General features: G+C 51.8%; 1 protein-coding gene across 1 annotated transcript; it reads right to left on the bottom strand.

Moving 5' to 3' along the window:
• Positions 1-13,779: 13,779 nt before the first annotated feature.
• LOC121444580 (urotensin-2 receptor-like) lies at positions 13,780-14,940 on the bottom strand. The gene has a single exon (XM_041646413.1). The coding sequence runs from the start codon at positions 14,938-14,940 to the stop codon at positions 13,780-13,782; it is 1,161 nt and encodes a 386-aa protein (XP_041502347.1).
• Between the last annotated feature and the right edge of the window lie 4,985 nt (positions 14,941-19,925).

Raw genomic sequence — 19,925 nt, 5'->3', positions numbered from 1 at the left:
GGAGGAGATGGACATTGAATGCCCCAGTGACTAAGTCTACACCTGAGAACCAGCCTACATCCAGCCTTGCTGTGCTGGGCCCTGTCTGTCACCAGCAGTACAAGTCCAAGTGTGTCCCTGCCAAGGAGGGTTTCAGCATCCTTGTGCTTGGCTCTCAGGACTCCCTGCCCAGTGAGGCACAGTGTGCTTGTCTCTTCATTCTGGTGCCATCTGTTTCCCCATCCACAACAGTCAGAGGAACTGGGAACAGAAATGCCATGGGGGAGCCCAGTTTCTGCCAGGTCAAGCATGGGCCACAGTTGCTCCCTGAAGCCACATCCCCAAGAGAAGGGCTGACCCCTCCCCCTGCACTCACATAAACAGAGTCCCAAGAATGTCCCCAAGAATCAGACTCATCCGGCCATCTTGACATAGCATCCTGGGAAAAGCAGTGGGGCAACCCTCTTCTGTCCAGGCAGCATGGCCGTGCACCCCAGAGGCAGGTCACCCTGATGTTGAGATCACTCCCACAGCCCATATTGCCTTCAGTGGTGGCCCAAGACAGCTCAGGAATCCAGGCCTTTATATTGCCCTGCAACATGATAAAAAAAAAAAAAAAAAAAAAAAGGTGTGGGGGCCGGGGCTTCTAGACCCTGGGAATGAGCAGATGTCATGCCAATGAAGGTCTGAGGAGCTCCAGTAGAGGAGCCTGGGTCTGCATTGTCCCACCTGTTAGAGAGCAGGATGCCCCTGCTCATCCCCACATGCAGAGGGAGCCTTTGTTCTAGCAGGTTGTACCTTGGATAAGGCAGTGCTCTGAGTGCTGAGGCCTCTGCTGCCCCCTGTTGGTCCCCTTGAGACGGTCACAGGGGAGCAGTCAAACTCTAGCTGGTGGATGAGGCTAACCTTGCCAGGCTGTTGCTTCGTGGGCCCGTCCAGTCAGAGATGTGGTACCCAGCCTCCCTGAAGTTCTCATCTCGTGGCTCTGGCCCTTGAATTTCTGGCTGTGGTTAAGACAGGCATTCCATGGGCTGCAGGGCTTCCTCCATAGTCATAACTGAGAGTCTCTGCGGCCTTTGGAGTCTTAGGCAGTACTTACTTGGTGAAGAGGTCTGGCCGTCTTATCCCAAACCAGCCAGACACAGCACGAAAAGCAGTACTTGAGTGGGAATAGACCAGGGGCCTTAATGAAGTTCCAGAAGTTTCCAGAAAGATCACATGGCCAATTAACATTCCTCCTCAGCTGGGACTAAAGCTGGGGTCAGGTGTGAGCAATAGGCAGGGGTTTGGGATTGGAACAAGGGTGATCCTGCAGGTTCTAGTAGTTGAGGACAGCCATGGGCATTTGAGAAAGTGTCATCTGGACTTCCAGTATGAGGTGACAACCTAGACATGGGTCCAGCCTGTGTTAAACTACCACCTGACAGGTTTCTTCAGAGCAAGTACAAACCCAGTTCAGACTCCACAGGCAAGTCTGTGTGAGCCCCTTCTAGACAATGCTAAGGAGATTCCATAATCCTTTCCTTTTAGCTCTTGTCATTGAAACATTGCCAAAGACATGTCACACGGAAGCCAGGGCGTGGAGCTTATAAAGGACCTTCATTCACTAGGCTGGTATCCTCCTCTTGTGTCAAGCCTGGACAGACCCAGGGAGTAGGAGTTGAGAGTTCTATGGATATGGCAAGAGCTGGCCATCTTATATGATACCTGTGTGGTAGTATCAGCCTCAGCTGAGGCTGCACTCACAGTCACGAGGCTCCACTCATTGTCTGTCCTGGGGGTCTAGCTCATGTGGACAGAATGGTAGACATTTTTGCCTGTCACTGCAATGGAGATCAGAGACTGCGTGGGTCCCACCTGGCAAATCTCCAGGGATAGCACTGGACTTCTGAAAAGGAAGCCGGGTCTGGGAGGCAGGCACTTGGGGCTGCCCTGAAAGCTGAGGTGTGGGCAGGGTACCCGGGAAAGCTCTGTTCACACTGACTCTAACCCCAGACCCTCACACACAGTCTGTGAGTCCCACACAGCTTCCATCCAGCCTCCATGCAGCCTCAATCTAGGTCCCACCAACCTCTGTGGAGCCTCTTCAATGTCCCACCTCTTCAGTGCTCCTAGCCCTGAGGCAGGCGGTAAGCAAAGAGACAGCCAGAGCTTATTCATGGTTCATGTGCTCAGTTGACACATTGCTTTCCAGATAACCTGGGAAAACATCAGCCCAAGTTCAAAGCAGCAAGACAAACACGTTAGAAACAGTGGGTTGACATCAAACAGAAGAGAGACCCGGATACACTTTCCCAGAGGCGCTCTGATAAATTGCAATCCAGTCCCATCTTAGCAGTCTCTCTCGGGACACCCGACACTGTAAATATCAGGGTTTCGTCCATTTCTTGAATGTCTGTTTTCATCCCTGTGAGTTGCCGTGTGCCAGACCTTCAGGTCTCCCCATGGATCTCTGTCTCTGTCTGTCTCCCCCACACCCCAGATAGTGTCTCCTCGTGTAGCTCTGACTGGTGTGTGCAACTTTGCAAGTAAACTAGCCTGACCTCTAACTTAGAAAGGTCTGCCTGTCTCTGCCTCCCCGGTGCTGGAAATAAAGGCATGCACCACCATGCCTGGCTTTCCGTGGGTCTTAACCTGAGCATCTTCTCTGTGCTTTTACTTCCTTCCTGTCTGCACCAACTGGGAGAAAGCAGTGCTTGTTCCCTCGGGGCTTCCAGCTGCCCTTCTGTACTGTGATCAATCTTGTTTGGTATCTGCACCCGTATGTGTGCACCGTGGCCCACGCATGCAGGGAAGGGTCCGTGGCCTGTGCACCACCCCCATAGAGAACATGGGTTCCGGGAAGGGTCCGTGGCCTGTGCACCACCCCCATAGAGAACATGGGTTCCGGAAAGGGTCCGTGGCCTGTGCACCACCACCATAGAGGACATGGGTTCCGGGAAGGGTCTGTGGCCTGTGCACCACCCCCATAGAGAACATGGGTTCCGGGAAGGGTCCATGGCCTGTGCACCACCCCCATAGAGAACATGGGTTCCGGGAAGGGTCCGTGGCCTGTGCACCACCCCCATAGAGAACATGGGTTCCGGGAAGGGTCCGTGGCCTGTGCACCACCCCCATAGAGAACATGGGTTCCGGGAAGGGTCCGTGGCCTGTGCACCACCCCCATAGAGAACATGGGTTCCGGGAAGGGTCCGTGGCCTGTGCACCACCCCCATAGAGAACATGGGTTCCGGGAAGGGTCCGTGGCCTGTGCACCACCCCCGCAGAGGACATGGGTTCCGGGAAGGGTCCGTGGCCTGTGCACCACCCCCATAGAGGACATGGGTTCCGGAAAGGGTCCGTGGCCTGTGCACCACCCCCATAGAGAACATGGGTTCCGGGAAGGGTCCGTGGCCTGTGCACCACCCCCGCAGAGGACATGGGTTCCAGGAAGGGTCCGTGGCCTGTGCACCACCCCCGCAGAGGACATGGGTTCCGGGAAGGGTCCGTGGCCTGTGCACCACCCCCGCAGAGGACATGGGTTCCAGGAAGGGTCCGTGGCCTGTGCACCACCCCCGCAGAGGACATGGGTTCCGGGAAGGGTCCGTGGCCTGTGCACACCCCCACAGAGGACATTGGCTCCCACTCAGCCCCATCTAGTTTATTAACCCTTCTTGAGGCCTAGATTAGGCAGAACAGGCGTGCTCAGGGCCGAATCCCTAATCTTGAGAAGGCAGTCAGGGGCTCACAGAAATCTCTCTGGCTGTGCCATGTTGGGAGATAATGGCGCCTTCAATGCTCCCTTCTCTGACCTTTTATAAGAACAGAGCACACCTTTAATCCCAGTCCTTGGGAGCCAGAGCCAGGTGAATATCTGTGAGTTTGAGGCCAGTCTGGTCCTCAGAGCAAGTTCCAGGACAGGCTCCAAAGCTACACAGAGAAACCCTACCTCAAAAAACAAACAAAAAGAACAGATAGTGCTGGCTGATGGACTCTTTGTTTTGTTTGTTTTTGAGGCAGGGTTTCTCTGTGATCACAAAGTCTGGCTGTCCTGGAACTCACTCTGTAGACCAGGCCAACCTCGAACTCACAGAGATCTGCCCGTCTCTGCCTCCCCAGTGCTGGGATTAAAGGCGTGCGCCACCACTGCCCAGCTCCTGATGGACTCTTTAAAAGGCCTGAGAAGGATAAGGGGATGGGTACCTGAGGTGTCCACACACCTTTGTAGCTGCTGCTGCTGCTTGTTTTCTTTCCTTTTTGTTTGTTTGTTGTTTTTGTTTTTTTTTTTTTTTTTCGTTTTCCGAGACAGGGTTTCTCTGTGTAGCTTTGCAGCCTGTCCCGGAACTCACTTTATAGACCAGGCTGGCCTCAAGCTCACAGAGATCCGTCTGCCTCTGCCTCCCGAGTGCTGGGATTAATGGCGTGCGCCACCACCACCCGGCCTACCTTTGTATCTTCTTGACCCTCTTGCATCTTGCCCCAATTCTGTCTTTCCCCAGTGTGCCCAGCCCCTCAGCTCAGGCCTGCCTAACCTTTCACCCCCACTGGCATAGAACCCTTTTACCCTCAGGGGAGGCTAGAAGTACCCAAAGTGTGTGTGTGTGTGTGTTGGGGGGGGTCTTAGCAATGTATTGGTCCAGACCAGTGAGTCATCCTCATCTCTGTCTTCCAGTGAGGCCAAGCACAGAGTGGGCTTGGGAATGTCTCCTTTTCCCCATGCCTCAGGGCCCCTCTTCAAGGCTTTCAGCTCAGACAGTCCTGTTCTGTGTCTACATTTCAGGCTTTACATGCAGGTTGGTTCACGCACCGGCCCCCACGCCCAACCCTGTTCAGGGTCACAGCCCTACAAGGATTGTTGGCATAGACTAGCCAACACTGACCACCAGCTCACAGGGCACCACCCCGGCCGGGCACCTGTGGTGCCTCTGATCTCACCCTAATGCATACTTAGGGAGTGAGACACAGGATCTGGACTTTGGATCACGCTGTGAGTTGCCAGAAACTGTGAAAGGCTCACTGTGTCCCTGCTGGCCAGCTAACGTAGCTATGTTCCAGGCTTGTGGCCACCTGGGCAGATGGAAGCCCCACCAGCACAGCCTCTGGGCTGTGTCTTTGCTAGAATCTGCAAGAATCCATTGGTACTTAGCATCTGATTGCAGATCCTCTCCTTTGTTCCCTGTCTGCAGAGCTTGGGTGCCCCTTAAACCCCTAGTTCCTTAGCTAAGAGGAATTAATAGAAAAAATGGCCAAGCATCAGGTCAGCTGAGGTCACTGTAAAACCTGAAAGACGCAGACAGCCAACCAATCTGTTCAGTCTGAGAAAACTGCAGGCAAAACGAGCTGGGTAGGGGAGGAAGGGACATCCCCAGAAGGTGACCCCTGGGCTGTGGTAGGGAAGGGTGGGCAGAGAGCTGTGAAGTCCTGTACTTCCTTACCATCGACCCCACCCAGCTTCAGCATCTGTGGTTCCAGGAGGACAAAGCTGCAGTATACTGCGGCTCCGGCCACTGCCAGCCTGTGTACCCACCCCTGGCAGCTTAGGGGACAGGGACAATCGGGATCCTCGTCAGGAGGGACTTGGTCCCCTGACTCCACACGGGATGGAATTCTCACTGGCCTAGGAATGACCTGAGTCTGGAGGTGCCTGACATTGGCTCCAGCAGCCTGGCTTCCGTTCATCTGTCATCTGTCTGGAATTTGAATGGAAAAACCTGCATATACCAGGGAGAGGTGCCAGGACAGGCTCAACTAGTTCCTGAGGACCTTCCAGGAGGGATTTGAGAACCTAACTCCTAGCTGCCTCTCCCTTGCTGGCCCTTTCAGTGGCCTAGCAAGAGCAACGCCATCACTGGCTCTGGCTGGGCGCAGGTTCCAGGCAGGAAGAGTGAAGGCCTCCACAGACCAGTGACAGTTGTTTCTCCTGCTGTCCTTGCACGTCAGGGCTTCCTCATGTCACAGCTCTGGCAGGATCATCATCATCATAAGCCCCTCTGGTTCCCTTTAGCTGATATCCACTCTGCTTGTAGATGATACTTACCGAAGAACCTCATTCCTGGAAAGATTACGAGTGCAGGAAAACTTGCTGTGTGGCTTTTCCACGGATGAATGACTTACACAGGTGTGGGAGTGGTCTGACCCACGACATCATCACGTACCCCCTCCACTGGTATACCCCTACTAATGCAGTCAACTGGGCACCTCGCACTCTCTCCAGTTTGGAGCTGTTCTAAGGACATCAAGCCTGGGAGACGTGATATTAACCCCTGAGGCAAGGGGCTCTGAAGCCAAATTCAAGCAATAATGGAGCTACTTGAAGACTGATCAGCCTTGTGACTGGAGAATGGGATCGTGCCTGGAAAGCTATTGATCTGCCCAGTTTGCTAGCTGAGGAACTTTCTTCCTGCATTCACTCAATCCATCCATTCATCTCTGAGATGCCAGACCCCCATGGTTCCACGGTGGGGTTCACAGCCGATCAGGGTACCATCACGACTCCCTGGTTCACAGCCGGTCAGGGTACCATCACGACTCCCTGGTTCTCAGCCCATCAGGGTACCATCACGGCTCCCTGGTTCTCAGCCCATCAGGGTACCATCACGGCTCCTGGTTCACAGCCGATCAGGGTACCATCACGACTCCCTGGTTCACAGCCGGTCAGGGTACCATCACGGCTCCCTGGTTCTCTGCCCATCAGGGTACCATCACTGCTCCCTGGTTCACAGCCCGTCAGGGTAGCATCACGGCTCCCTGGTTCACAGCCCGTCAGGGTAGCATCACGGCTCCCTGGTTCACAGCCGGTCAGGGTACTATCACAGCTCCCTGGTTCACAGCCGGTCAGGGTACTATCACAGCTCCCTGGTTCACAGCCCGTCAGGGTACCATCATGGCTCCCCGGTTCACAGCTTGTCAGGGTACCATCATGGCTCCCCGGTTCACAGCTTGTCAGGGTACCATCATGGCTCCCTGGTTCACAGCTGGTCAGGGTACCATCATGGCTCCCTGGTTTTGCTCTGGGATGAAACAGCCGAGCAGACGATCAGGTATGGACAGATATGTCTTTTCCCCGTGGCCCTCTCATGGGACACATGGGCACTCAGTTCAGCCAGGCCATCTGGCTGCAGGATTTCCTGAGGTCCTCCCATGAGCTCCTTGTCCCATATTTGTCAAAGTCTTCTGCTCCTAGAACTCTCAATATTTAACTTTGCTTTTTACAAAACAACCCATTTAGTCAGTGTCTGTTCAGTAGAACGCCCATCAGCATTCAATAAGCAGAAATCTCAAACACACTGGAAATACTTTGTATCCGTGGTGAAGGCTGAGAGCAGGAAGGCTCCAGCCTCTCCATGAGTGCTCACGGCCCAAACACTAGAACAGTAACTTGGCTTTTACTCTCGAGAACATTGGCCCTGTGGCGACTCCACTGTTGGTTCCAAGCATCATGGTGCCCCTGACAATCTGTTATCTGTACCGTATAAGTCCACGTGTCTACCTGTAGATTGTGGTCCATCCACCGGCAGATTCCTTAAAGCCACAGAGGGCGAGCAATGGCCACTGTACAGCATGCACTCGTCTGAGAACCAATAGGATACAGACACACAAGGCCGCACATTTGAGGTCTCATTATAAAGGCCTAGAAGAGTGGTTCTCAACCTGTGGGTCACAGCCCCTTTGGGGTCATATATTAAATATTTACATTATGATTCATAACAGTATCAAAGTTACAGTTATAAAGTAGCAATGAAATAACTTTACAGTTGGGGGTCACCCTAACCTGAGGAACTGTATGTGTTGAAGGGTCACGGTGTTAGGAAGGTTGAGAACCACCGATCTAGCAAAACCTAACTGTGAACAGCAGAACGGTCTCTGGGAGACTGGGGAAAGCTGAGCCTTTGGGACAAGGGAGCTGGGGATGCTCATAGGACAATATTACCATGATCAGGTTAGAACCAGGAGTTTATTGTAGGCAGAAAAGCCTGTTGCTGACATCCTCTGATTGGGGTAGACTGGTTTCAATGCGTAGGGACCTCCATTTTCCTCACCCATGTCCCCTCACTCTGTACACCTCACACAGTAAAGTGAGTGACTTTGGAGATTCACGAAGCAAAGGGAATCCGGTACCCAGTGCACAGTGCCAGAAGGGGGCTGGACCAGACCTAAATAATGGGGTGGACACTGGAGAAAGGAAAATCTTAGGCCAAGTGGGGCCTCGAAAGGCAGGGGGCTGCTGGTGATTGGGGAACCTGGGTCCTGGACCCCAGTTCTGACCTCTTCAGTTCCCAGGCTCTGTGCCTACTCTGTTTCCTTCTCCCTATTGCATAGCTGATGATGGCTCAATGTACAGGGGTATTAGTCTAGAGGACTTGGGGAGGCACGGGATTCTTTTATTCTGGAAATGCTCTGGCCCAGCTAGGCTTGGGGTGATAGTGGAAATGCCTGACACAGGAATGCTTAAATAACATCCCAAATCTAAAGCTGCATGTATCCTCTGGGAGAAATTTCAAAAAGCATAAGAATAAAAAACAAAACAAAATTAAAGTTTTCCATCATCAGCTAACACTGTTGATATTTAAGGCATTTCTGTGAAGCTTTCTGTTTTGCATATATGCATGTGTATTTACATACCATGCAGTCGTGCACACAGGCATACTGGTACACACACATGCATGTCCACATACAACCACACACCAGACTCCCATGCACACAATCACATGTGTATTTACATACCATGCAGTCGTGCACACAGGCATAGTTGTACACACACATGCATGTCCACACACAACCACACACCAGACTCCCATGCGCACAGTCACATGTGTATTTACATACCATGCAACCGTGCACACAGGCATAGTTGTACACACACATGCATGTCCACACACAACCACACACCAGACTCCCATGCGCACAATCACATGTGTATTTACATACCATGCAATCGTGCACACAGGCATACTGGTACACACACACATACAACCACACACCAGATTCCCGTGCACACAATCACAAATGCACTTCCGTTTGTTTTAAATGAGGCTTGAGATTGTGCTACACAATCTTGTGTTCTGGTCTCCCTCCATGACCACAGCTTCATCCCTGTCTGACCCCACAGGACGTTGCTCTTCTTTGACGATACCATGCCACAACCTAGTTCATAGCTGTGGAACACTCCACGACTGCTGAAATTAGGTCCTTGCTACATAAATCCTTAGCCACGTCTGACATTTGGATTTCAGGGATAAAATTCCGATTGCTCAGGCAAGAGTCATAAACATTTGTGTGACTCTAAGTATTTATTTGAATTTTAAAACAGACTACCCCTTATTTATTCTTTGACAGTTGCATACATGTAAACACTGTATCTTGATTATATTCATTGTATATTTTATCTACCCACCTGTCTACTCCCTATTATTCTGTGGTGTTAGGCTTGGAACCCTCATGCCTCTTAGGCAAATTTTCTATCAATTAGTTCTACTGGGCTCTTGATGAGAAAGGTCAATTTTTTTAATTTTGGTTTTGTTATTTCTTTTTAAACCACAGACTCTCTATTTTGACTGTTAGTATTTTTTTTTCCTGCTTCAAATTCTAAATGACTTATATATAACCAGAGTTTTCACTCTGCTGGAGAGCTCTGGTTCTGGGTCAGACTTACTTCCTTTCCTTTCTTTCCCTTTCCTTCCTTCCTTCCTTTTTTTTTTTTTTTAAATTAGGGTTTCACTGTGTAGCCCTGGCTGCCTGGAACTTGCTGTGTAGACTGCACTGGCCTTGAACCGCCTCTGCCTCCAGAGTGCAGACTGTAGTCATCTTTCTTTTCCCCATTTTAGGGATAATGGGCACTCACTTTCTCCTTCATTCTTTTATAATTTTATATTTCACACTGTCTTAGTTAGAGTTTCTATTGCCGTGAAGAGACACCATGGCCACTGCAACTCTTATAAAGGAAAACATTTAATTGGGGGCAGCTTACAGTTTCAGAGGTTCAGTCCATTGTCATCATGGCGGGACATGGCAGTGAGCAGGCAGACATGGCGCTGGAGAAGGAGCTGAGAGTTTTACATCTTGATCCACAAGCAGCAGAAGGGGAGACTGTGTCCCGCACTGGGTGTAGCTTGAGCATAGGAGACTTTAAAGCCTGCTCCCCCTCCCCACAGTGACACTCTTTCTCCAGCAAGGCCACACCTACTCCAACAAAGCCACACCTCTTAATAGTGCCACTTCCTATGAACCTAGGGGGCTATTTTCTTTCAAACCACCACACACATGTTTAAAATGCCATCTGAGTTTTACTTTGACTGAGAGGCACAGTAACCTGCCTGGTGGCAAACTTCTTGTCTCCAGGGCCATCCTGGTTCAGATAGGAGCCAGGCTACCTCACTGGAAGGTTATAGTGACGGGGTGTTTAGCATCTTGGAGGAAAGCGGCACAAAGGCTTTGGAGCCTCTGCTCCCCTGGTCATCGTCCACATTGTGTCTAGATCAGAGGCAGGTGCTTCTGACTCTGCACCTGAGTCCCATGGCCCCAGACACAGGCATCCACAGCGAGGCTGACCGGTGAAGAGTGGCCTTGACCTCCTGCCCAGGCAACACCCACCAGTGGCTCCCACCCGGGTCTAATGCAGGATAGAGCAAGAGCCCCAGGCAGGGTAGGTGGACCTGATATCCCAAGGGCACATGATCTGGAACACTGTCCTGGAACATGGTGTCCCCAGAAGCCAACTAACTCATCCTGGGACGGTCAGAGGCCAGCTCCGCCTTCCTCTAACACTCTTGACAAAAAGCACCAGTTACATCACATGGACATTGCAGCTTTTTTCTTCTTTGCTAGAGTTTGAGTGTTAGGTGGATGAAGTCTAAAAGCTAGAGAACTTGATCTATCACCCTGTGTCCCCCAGCCTCTGTGGGTTCATTGATCACACAGGCCCACAGTTCCCCCTCCCCAGCCACTGGCTACCACTGCGCCTGGACTCAGGTGGAGACCCTGTCAGCTCATTAACAGCCAGATCAAGCCTGGGAGTGTGGCCACTCCACCTCCTCCTCCCTTCCACTTCTCCTGACCCCTTCCCCTCCCTCCTTTCATCCAGTCCTCTCCTGGATCATCAGAGCAGCATAGGCTTTCTCCATTATAACTGTAACTTTCCCTGAATAGGAATTCTCCAGCAGAGCTTTCTGTTTGTGCTGGGTGTGACAGGAAGGTCTCAGTGGAGGGCAGCTCCAACTTCCAGCTAGACTAGAGGGCAGGCAGGCCATCTATAGGCCTACCTCTGCAGCTGTGGGCCAAAGGAAGACAGCCAAGGTGTGACTCTGTGATGGTGGTCATGCCCAACCCCACCAGCCTCACCTCTCTTGAGTCCCAGAGACACAGAGAGACTTGGAAGCTAGGTTTGGAATCACTCATGTTGGAAGCTGACATGTTACCCCCATTGTCAGCTTGTCAGAGGCAGCATCTCTGTCAGATGGCAGAGTGTGCTGAATGTGTCTAGTGTGTGTTTGTATATGCTGTGTTTTGTGTACATTGTATGTTGTGTCTGTAGCATGTGCATATATGTATGTGTTGTGTTTGATATGGTATGCGTATTGGGGTGAATGTGTGAGGTAAATGTCTTACGTGTTTGTTGTGTGTGATGTGGAATGTGTGGTGGGATACATGTTTGTGGTGTGAACCTGCTGCATTTGTTCTATGTGGGTAGTGTACGTGCGTGTGTGTGCGTGTTTTTGTAGGCGCGTGTGCATGCATGTGTATGTGCATGCGTGCGTGTACATATGTGTGTTCACGTGCATGGGTTTGTGTGTGCGTGTGCGCATGTGTGTGTACTTGTGTGTGTGCGCACATATGTGCATGTTCACATGTAAGTACTCATTATCATTATTCTGGTACCAACCTCTGTCAGTGCTGGCCCAGAGAGGCCCCGAGGCCAGATCTAGCAGATACCAAGACTCTAGGATAGTGATTGTCACAGAGATACTGGTTATTCATCCAAGTTTTCCCAGGACAGTGGTTCTTATTACAAGTGGTCTTTTAGAAGCTCCAGCTTTAGGACTTTGTTCCTGTCAGGACGGTAGGGACATTTAGGATATATCAGGTCCCTCTGGGTGAGGACACACACTCTTAAAGACCTCACTAGGTTTCCCCTCTGATATCAGCTCTGGGGATGAAGCTATACTCCCCATTGCTCAAGCTTTTGCAGTTCATGGCCACCCCATCCTGTACTGTAGAGCAGTCTCTGAGGGGAGGAGAGGTGTGGTCCTTTCTGGGGATGGTATCCACCCCTTCAGTTGTGTGCTGACTCTGGTCACAGTGCCCTAAGTGGGCACTGGATCATCTGAACTCTGGAGAAGGAGGAAGCCTCTCAGAGAAATGGGGGGCCTGGAAAGAGGATGAGGCCACAATAGAAATGAGTGTCAAGTAAGGGTGGAACAAACTTGGACCCAGCTCTGAGTTCTTTGAGACAAGAACTGGAATTGGACTTTATCAAGAAAAGGGGCTTTCTAAAGCTGAAGCCCGGCATCAGAGATGCAGTAAGGTTTGGGGTAAAGGAGAGGGGCAGCACAGGACAGGGGTCTCAGCTGGGTTAGGATGCTTGGTCCCACTGCCCACATCCTCAAGTGATTCTCTAGTCAGTTTCTGGTTTTGCAGAGCTGAGGCCTCTCACAGGCTAAGCAAGTTTTCTGATACTGAGCTATATTCCCTGTGGCCAGCCACCAGAATCTACATCTGGAACACTGTATCACTCCAGAGAATCTACATCTGGAACACTGTATCACTCCAGAGAATCTACATCTGGAACATTGTATCGCTCCAGAGACTCTACATCTGGAACATTGTATCACTCCAGAGACCCGCACTCCAAATCCTGCCACAAAAGTGCACCCGACCTTCAGCAAGAGAAAGGTACAACAGCCTCTGATGATCACCCTGAAGTGGGTGGACAGGTGTGGTCTGGTCATGGCAAGAGAAATGGCCAGCCAACAAAGGATGTCCTGAAGATGGTACTTGGGGCAAGGAAACAGTTTGTCCAGGAGCAGTGAAGCCAGGGCCTTATTGGTGTCACTGTGAGTCACTTTTGGGTTTTGACTATCTCATCCAAGAACTGTAGCCTGCAGGGCTTCCTTTGTGTACTTGAGCTTCACTGCTAGCTGGGCAGTTTCTCCTCCGGGTCTACCCATGCCCCACCCCCAGCCTCTTGTAAACCTCTCCATTATCCGCCCTCCTTTCCACTTTAAATAAAGGGGAGGCCTCCCATTCACAGGCAAAGGCTTGGAAAGCAGGCGTGCCCTCACTAAACGCTCAGGTGCTTCACACTGGGGATCCCCTGAGGCCAGGACCACCCCCATCCCAACTTCCAACCCCAGCACAGAGGCAGGGCAGACTGCAGAGTACAGGGTTTATTGTTCCTTGTGCTTATGGAGACAAGAAGCTACCTTGGGACGTGCTAGGGGAGGGAGAGAGTAGATCTTGGCTGCAGGGCCCTCACCAACCAGTAGAGGGGGGTCCTTAAGGCCGGAAGGGTTTTCTACAGATCTGGTTCACGGTCTGGCAGTAGCTGCTCTGGGTAAGTAGGCTTTAGATGACTCAGTTCACCAGGGTCTACAGAAAGCGGGTCTGGGCCGCAGGGTCTGAAGACTCTGAGAGACAGGTTTGAAGGAGGCACGGGTTGGCGCTGCCACTGCGGGAAAGGTGCTGACGGAGCGGGAGTGAGCAACAATGAAGAAAAAACAGGGAACTTTCCGGAAGACAGCTGAGAAGGACGAACAAGATGGTTAGGTTTGAGTAGGGGATTCTGGGACGGGCTTCTCGGTGGCCTGGCTTTGGGTCCTTGCACGTTTAGACGAAGGCCCCACTAGGGGGAACTGGGGACAGCATGAGGGTCTCTGTGGTCTGCTGGCTGCTGGAGGACACCGAGCGGCCGGAATTCTGCTGGAGGTGGACTCGGCTGGGCAGGAAACTGCCAGCACTCCCTGGGCCACGGCAACTGCTACTACCCAGTGCTCGCTGGCGGCCACGCAGGTACTCACGATAGTTCTTGGTGAGCAGTGTATAAAGGAAGGGATTGACGCAGCTGTTGCCGTAAGTGAGGCAAGTGGTCAGGTAGTTGACAATGCGTGCAGTCTGGGGTGCCAGTGGCATGGCCTCGTGGTACTGGGCCAGCAGCTGCCACAGCCAGAAGGGTAGGAAGCAGGCCCAGAAGAGGAGGACGATGCCAAAGATGAGGTAGAGCACCCTGGGGTTTGGCAGCCGCCGCGTCTGCTTGAAAGAGGCTTGCTGAGATAGCCAGTAAGCCCTGGCCAGGCGGACATAGAGCAGCCCAATGACCAGGCCGGGCCCCACAATGCTGGTCCCGAAGAGAAGCGTCAGGTAAATACGGTGGGCACGAGGGCCCCAGGACGGCAGGCAAAGGCTCTTGGGGCCTCTGTGAACCAGCCGGATGGCAAGCATCACGGGTAAGGTCAGCAGCAGTGCCAGCAACCAGGTGCCCAGTGCCAGCAGCTTACGGTAACCCTTGGAGCGCTGCACCGTGTCCAGAGGTCTCAGCACCGCTGCGTAGCGCTCGCTGCTCATTATGGTCAGAGTGAAGATGCTGGCGTGCATGGTGAGAAAGTCCAGGCTAAAGAGAACACGGCAGCCCGCATCTCCAAAGTGCCAGTCCTTTGTTATGTAGGTGGCTACGATGAAGGGGATGCTCATCAGGTACAGCAAGTCGGCCAGTGCCAGGTTGACCACATAGACATACATGGAGGCTGAGGCGTGCAGGAAACGGCACATGACCACCAGGGTGTACACGTTTCCCACGATGCCCACCACACCCATGGCTGAGAGCACTGCCCCAATGGCACCCGTGGCCACCAGGTCTTGCAGGGAGCTGCGATCTGTTGGGCTAGTCCAGGAACTGTTGAGGGACACATTGGGGCCGCCAGGCAACTCAGACACAGTTTCTGACATGGTCAGTGTGGGGAAATTGGTTGTAGACTCCAGGCTCAGCGCCATCTCTGTCCTCACACTGGGCTTCTGGTGGGAGTCCCACTGCTCAGAGAGGAGGGCCTGTGGAAAACGCGTCCTGTGGGAGAAGATTATTGTCAAATGTGCAAGATCATCACTTCCATGCCCTAGCAGCCTCTACAAGGGACACAGTCACTGCCCCTCTGAAAAGAGACGAGGGCTCACCAAGTCCTGTCTCCTGTTGGAACCCTCAGAAGAACCCCCTTTGTGTCGTCTCCCCAGCTACACAGGCGACCCTATAGCCATTGGGACCCACTGTCTACCCCCAGGATACTCCCCAGTAGTGTGCCAGTCTACCCCAATGCAAATGTAAGGCCTTTCTGTTTCTGAAAAGCTGGTCACAGCAAAGCAGAGGTCAGCAGTTGGCAGAGACAAGCGTCCTAAGTTCTTGCTCTGAAACCCAAGAGTCCCGTTTTCCATTTTATGTCACTTGTATGCTTTAAAGGGGTTTCTTCCCGCCACAGAAGTAATGTCTACTGAGCTTAAACATTCCAATAGAAAAGTGGGTAAAGGCTTTTGGATTTTCATTTATCATATGAAGAAAATGTGCCTGGATCCCTGGCTCACATTACACACGCCGTGATGGAGGGCAGTCAATCAAAACAACCTGTGGAAGAAAATATTAGGATCCACGGCAGGAAAATATTTCTTTTTTCTAAAAAATTGTTTAAATTGCAGTCTTATTTGGTGTGCATGTGTGAGTACGTGTGTGCATGTGTGAGTGCGTGTGTGTGTGCATGTGTGTGTGAGTGTGTGTATGTGTGTGTGCATGTGTGAGTACGTGTGTGCATGTGAGTACGTGTGTGCATGTGTGAGTGCGTGTGCATGTGTGAGTACATGTGTGAGTGTGTGTGCATGTGTGAGTGCGTGTGCATGTGTGAGTGTGTGTGCATGTGTGAGTGCGTGTGCGTGTGTGAGTGCGTGTGCATGTGTGAGTGCGTGTGCATGTGTGTGTGTGCATGTGTGAGTGTGTGTGCATGTGTGAGTGTGTGTGCATGTGTGAGTGCGTGTGTGCATGTGTGAGTGCGTGTGTGCATGTGTGTATGCATGTGTGAGTGGGTGTGTGCATGTGTGTGTGCATGTGTGGGTGCGTGTGTGCATGTGTGAGTGTGTGTGAGTGTGTGTGTGCATGTGTGAGTGTGTGTGCGTGTGTGAGTGTGTGTGCGTGTGTGTGCATGTGTGAGTGTGTGTGTGCATGTGTGAGTGTGTGTGTGCATGTGTGAGTGTGTGTGCATGTGTGAGTGTGTGTGCATATGTGCGAGTGTGAGTGTGTGTGTGCATGTGTGAGTGCGTGTGTGCACGTGTGAGTGTATGTGTCTGTGTATGAATGCCACAGTGTTCATGTGGAGGTTAGAACAACCTTTGGGATTGATTCTTTTCTTCTTTTCCATACAGGTTGGTCTTTAGGCTCTAACTTGGTCTTGGAGGCAAGCACCCTCACCCACGGAACCATCTTATCACCCCCCAGAAAATGGTTTTATTTTAAAACAAAGACTCACTATGCAGCTGTGGCTGGCCCGGAACTATGCAGGTCAGAATATCAAAATGGCCTTGAACTCACAAAGATCTACCTGCTTCTGCCTCCTACGTGTGCCACCATGCCCACTTATTTTATTTTATTTTTTTGTAGTACAGCCTCCCCTCTCTCCCAGCACCCACATGGCCACTGTCTTAGTTAGGGTTCTATTGCTGCGAAAAGTCGCTAACATTTAACTGGGGCTAGATTACAGTCCAGAGGCTTAGTCCATTATCGTCATGGCGGGAAGCATGGTAGCATGCAGGCAGACGTGGTGCAGGGATGGGGAGATAGCTGAGAGGTCTACATCTGGATCTGCAGGCAGCAGGAAGAGAATGGTAAACTAGGCCTGGCTTGAGCTTCCGAGACCTCATAACCCACCCCAGTGGTACACTTCCAATAGTGTCACTCCCTGAGACCTCATAAATGGGGCCATTTTCATTCACACTGCCACAGCCACTAATAGCCATCTGTCATTCCAGCTCCAGGGGATCTGACACTTTCCTCTGAACTCCTCAGGCACCAGGTACACATGTGTAGTACATACATATATTCAAGCAAAAACATTCGTACACATCAATAGAAATGTCTTTAACAAACACAAAACCCCAAATTTCATCAAAATGAAGAGCTTCATGAAGTAAGTAAAGGTGAGATGATAAAATATACATCAGATCAATGGACCAGTGAACGGTATACACGTGAGAACTGTAAACCATAGAGAAAAGAGTGATTAGCTATTTGTGGGATGGGCTGTGGGGAGGCAAACTGAGCAGGAATGTCTAAAGAAAATACCCCAAAGGCCACAAGCTAAGGAAAAGATGTTCTGCATAGCTTGTTACCGTCAGAGAAATGCAAATCAAAACCACAAAGAAACTCTAAGAAATACACACGCATGTACACACACACACAGCGTGCCTGTGTTGTGGGATGTTTGCACAGTGTGTGAAGGTGGGTTGCTGTGATTGGTGTAAAGAAAAGCTGAACGGCCAACAGAGGCAGGAGGTACAGGCAGGATCTATAGGGAGAGAAAGGGAGAGGAGGAGGAATTTAGGTACATGGGAGTAGCCAGGAGACACGGAGAGGAAACAGGAGGCACAAGCTGGAAGAGAGGTAACACCACGTGATAGAACATAGATTAATATAAATGGGTTAATTTAAGTTATTAGAACTTAGGAGCAAACCTAAGCTAAGGCCGAGCTTTCATAGTTAATAATAAGTCTCTGTGTCATTATTTGGGAGCTGACTGGCCGGGCAGAAAAACACTCGTTACATGCCTATGTCCAGAAAGATCAGCGCACCTGTTGTTGAGTTATGGGGGTTATAACTAGAATCCTCAGGGACTCCAGTTGAGACCGTGAAATGCTACAGCAGCCTCGGAAAAGTTTGGCTCTCCAACGAAGCGAAACAGGTGCGTTCCATGTCACCAGTGATCCCACTGACACTCCAAAGAACAGCAACTTCATGTCTAATGAGTTTGAAACAACCCAAATGACCATAAATAGCAGCAGCAATAGAATAAAGCCAAACTTCCTTATAAATGACCCACAGAAACGGAAAAGCCTAGCACTGCAGTCTGGGTGAGACAGGGTTCTGAAGGACAGTAGCAAGCAGGAGCTTAAATGTGGCTCCCTCTGAGATAAGTTCATTAACGGAGAAGGTCACGGTTACAGGAGGTCAAAGCAGTCTGTGTGTGTGTGTGTTAGAGAGAGAGAGAGAGAGAGAGAGAGAGAGAGAGAGAGAGAGACACTGGAAGTCCCTGGAGCTAGGTATGCACATTCCCTGCCATCAGTGGACCTCACACAGGTAAACATGTAAAACAAACAAACAACCCCCCCCCAACCCAAAAAACTCTAAGCTCCAACCAGGGGTGGCTGCGTACACCTTTATTCCCAGCATTCTGGAGGCAGAGGCAGGCAGATCCCTGAGTTTGAGGTCAGCCTGGTCTACAGTGCGAGTTTCAAGTTCCAGGACAACCAGGGCTCAAAAGAGGTTTTACAGAGAAACCCTGACTCAGAAAACCAAACCAACCAAAACAAAAACCCCTCTAAGCTTCTTATATTTATTGTATAAGTATCTTGGGGCTCTTGCTCGGTTAGGTTGACCTCACAAGAAAAAGAAAGGCCTAGAGGGTGGACCTAAAGGGTGAACTTTCTGAGAGGAAGCAGATAGAGAAGACCCAGAGTTGCACAGGCCTCCCCAACATCCAGGCCTAGAAATGGCTTCTAGAAGTGCTCTTTCCCCTCAGCCAAAGCGGAAGAATCAGGCAGGTCTAGGATGAGGAGACATGGTCTCCACACCTGCAGCTACTAGTTTCGTCTGCTCCGAAGCCCTTTCCCCATTGCTGTCTCACCTCACAGGTCAGCCCCAGAGACGCGGAGGTCCTCCTGCCCAGCTAGGAAGGCCGAAAGAAGCAGAAGCCACGACTGCCCCTCCAGTCACCGGTCCAGGGAGGGCGAAACTTTCCAATGCGTGCGTTGCCGTGAGACCCACCAAACCCCGAGTAGCACACAGGCGCTCCCTGGCACTCCGGGGACTCCGGCGGGCCGCGCCCTCCGGGATAGAGAAGTGCAAGCTGGGTTCGGGGTTGGCGGACGCCCCGCGCGCCCAGGTTCATGCACCTGGGGTTGTGCAGCCCGCAACCGTGTGCTCACCTCTGTCTGTCACGAAGCCATCGGTTGCCTCCCAGCCCGGGGCTTAAGAGAGGCGCCCGCGTCCAGTCACTCAGACACTCGAGACCCAGTGGCCATCACCGCGAGCGCAGGTTGGCTAATGTCACTCGCGCGGAAGGAATGTCTGTCCCCGAGCGCTCTCCAGGCGGGGCGGCGCGGGGCACACGGTGCGGTGTGGGTCTCCCGCCTCCCGAGAGTTCCACACCACGCCGGCTCCTGAGCTGCAGCAGCCACCTGTCCCCCTGCCAGCTGGGAATGTGCCGGTCCGGGTATTAATAACCGGCCGCGCAGGCCCTCGGGAGGGTTCCTCCGCGGAGATGGGCGCCGGACCTGGGCCGAGGTCGCTGCCACAGAGGGGTTGGCCGGGCGCTGATCCCAGAAAAGCAGCGCACTGCCATTCGGCTTCCTGACTTTGCCTTTCTGCTACACGGAAGGATCTCTGTGTATGCTGGGGGGCTCATTCTCTCCACACCTCATTTAACCACCAGTGTCAGAGCGAGGCTCGAAGATTTATGAGTTACTGTAAAGAGCCGTGAGTATGAATAGGGGGACAACCGTGGGACCATGATTAATCAGTCATTCTCAAAGTAGACAGGTGCCTAGGTTTGGGTAGCAACCCTGTAGTCTTCCCGTTGCTGACATTGAATGATGTGGTTGCTTCCACATTCTCTGGGGCTCAGTCTTCTGGGAGAGACCATATCAACAAACTTGGGCTGTAGGGAGCCACTCTCCAGTCTACCCTTATCTGTGGTGGAGGTCCTGTTAAAGGCATCCTGTGGAGTGGC

This window comes from Microtus oregoni, unplaced genomic scaffold (assembly GCF_018167655.1).
Source record: "Microtus oregoni isolate MIOR12 unplaced genomic scaffold, Mior012 000134F_ref0000037, whole genome shotgun sequence".
In the NCBI taxonomy this organism is placed as follows: domain Eukaryota; kingdom Metazoa; phylum Chordata; class Mammalia; order Rodentia; family Cricetidae; genus Microtus; species Microtus oregoni.
Note: the sequence above shows the minus strand (reverse complement) of the source record. Positions and strands in the feature narration are given on the sequence as shown.

Bases quoted from the DNA above. Each gene is read 5' to 3' on its own strand.
- LOC121444580 (XM_041646413.1), bottom strand. From the start codon at position 14,940: ATGGCGCTGAGCCTGGAGTCTACAACCAATTTCCCCACACTGACCATG.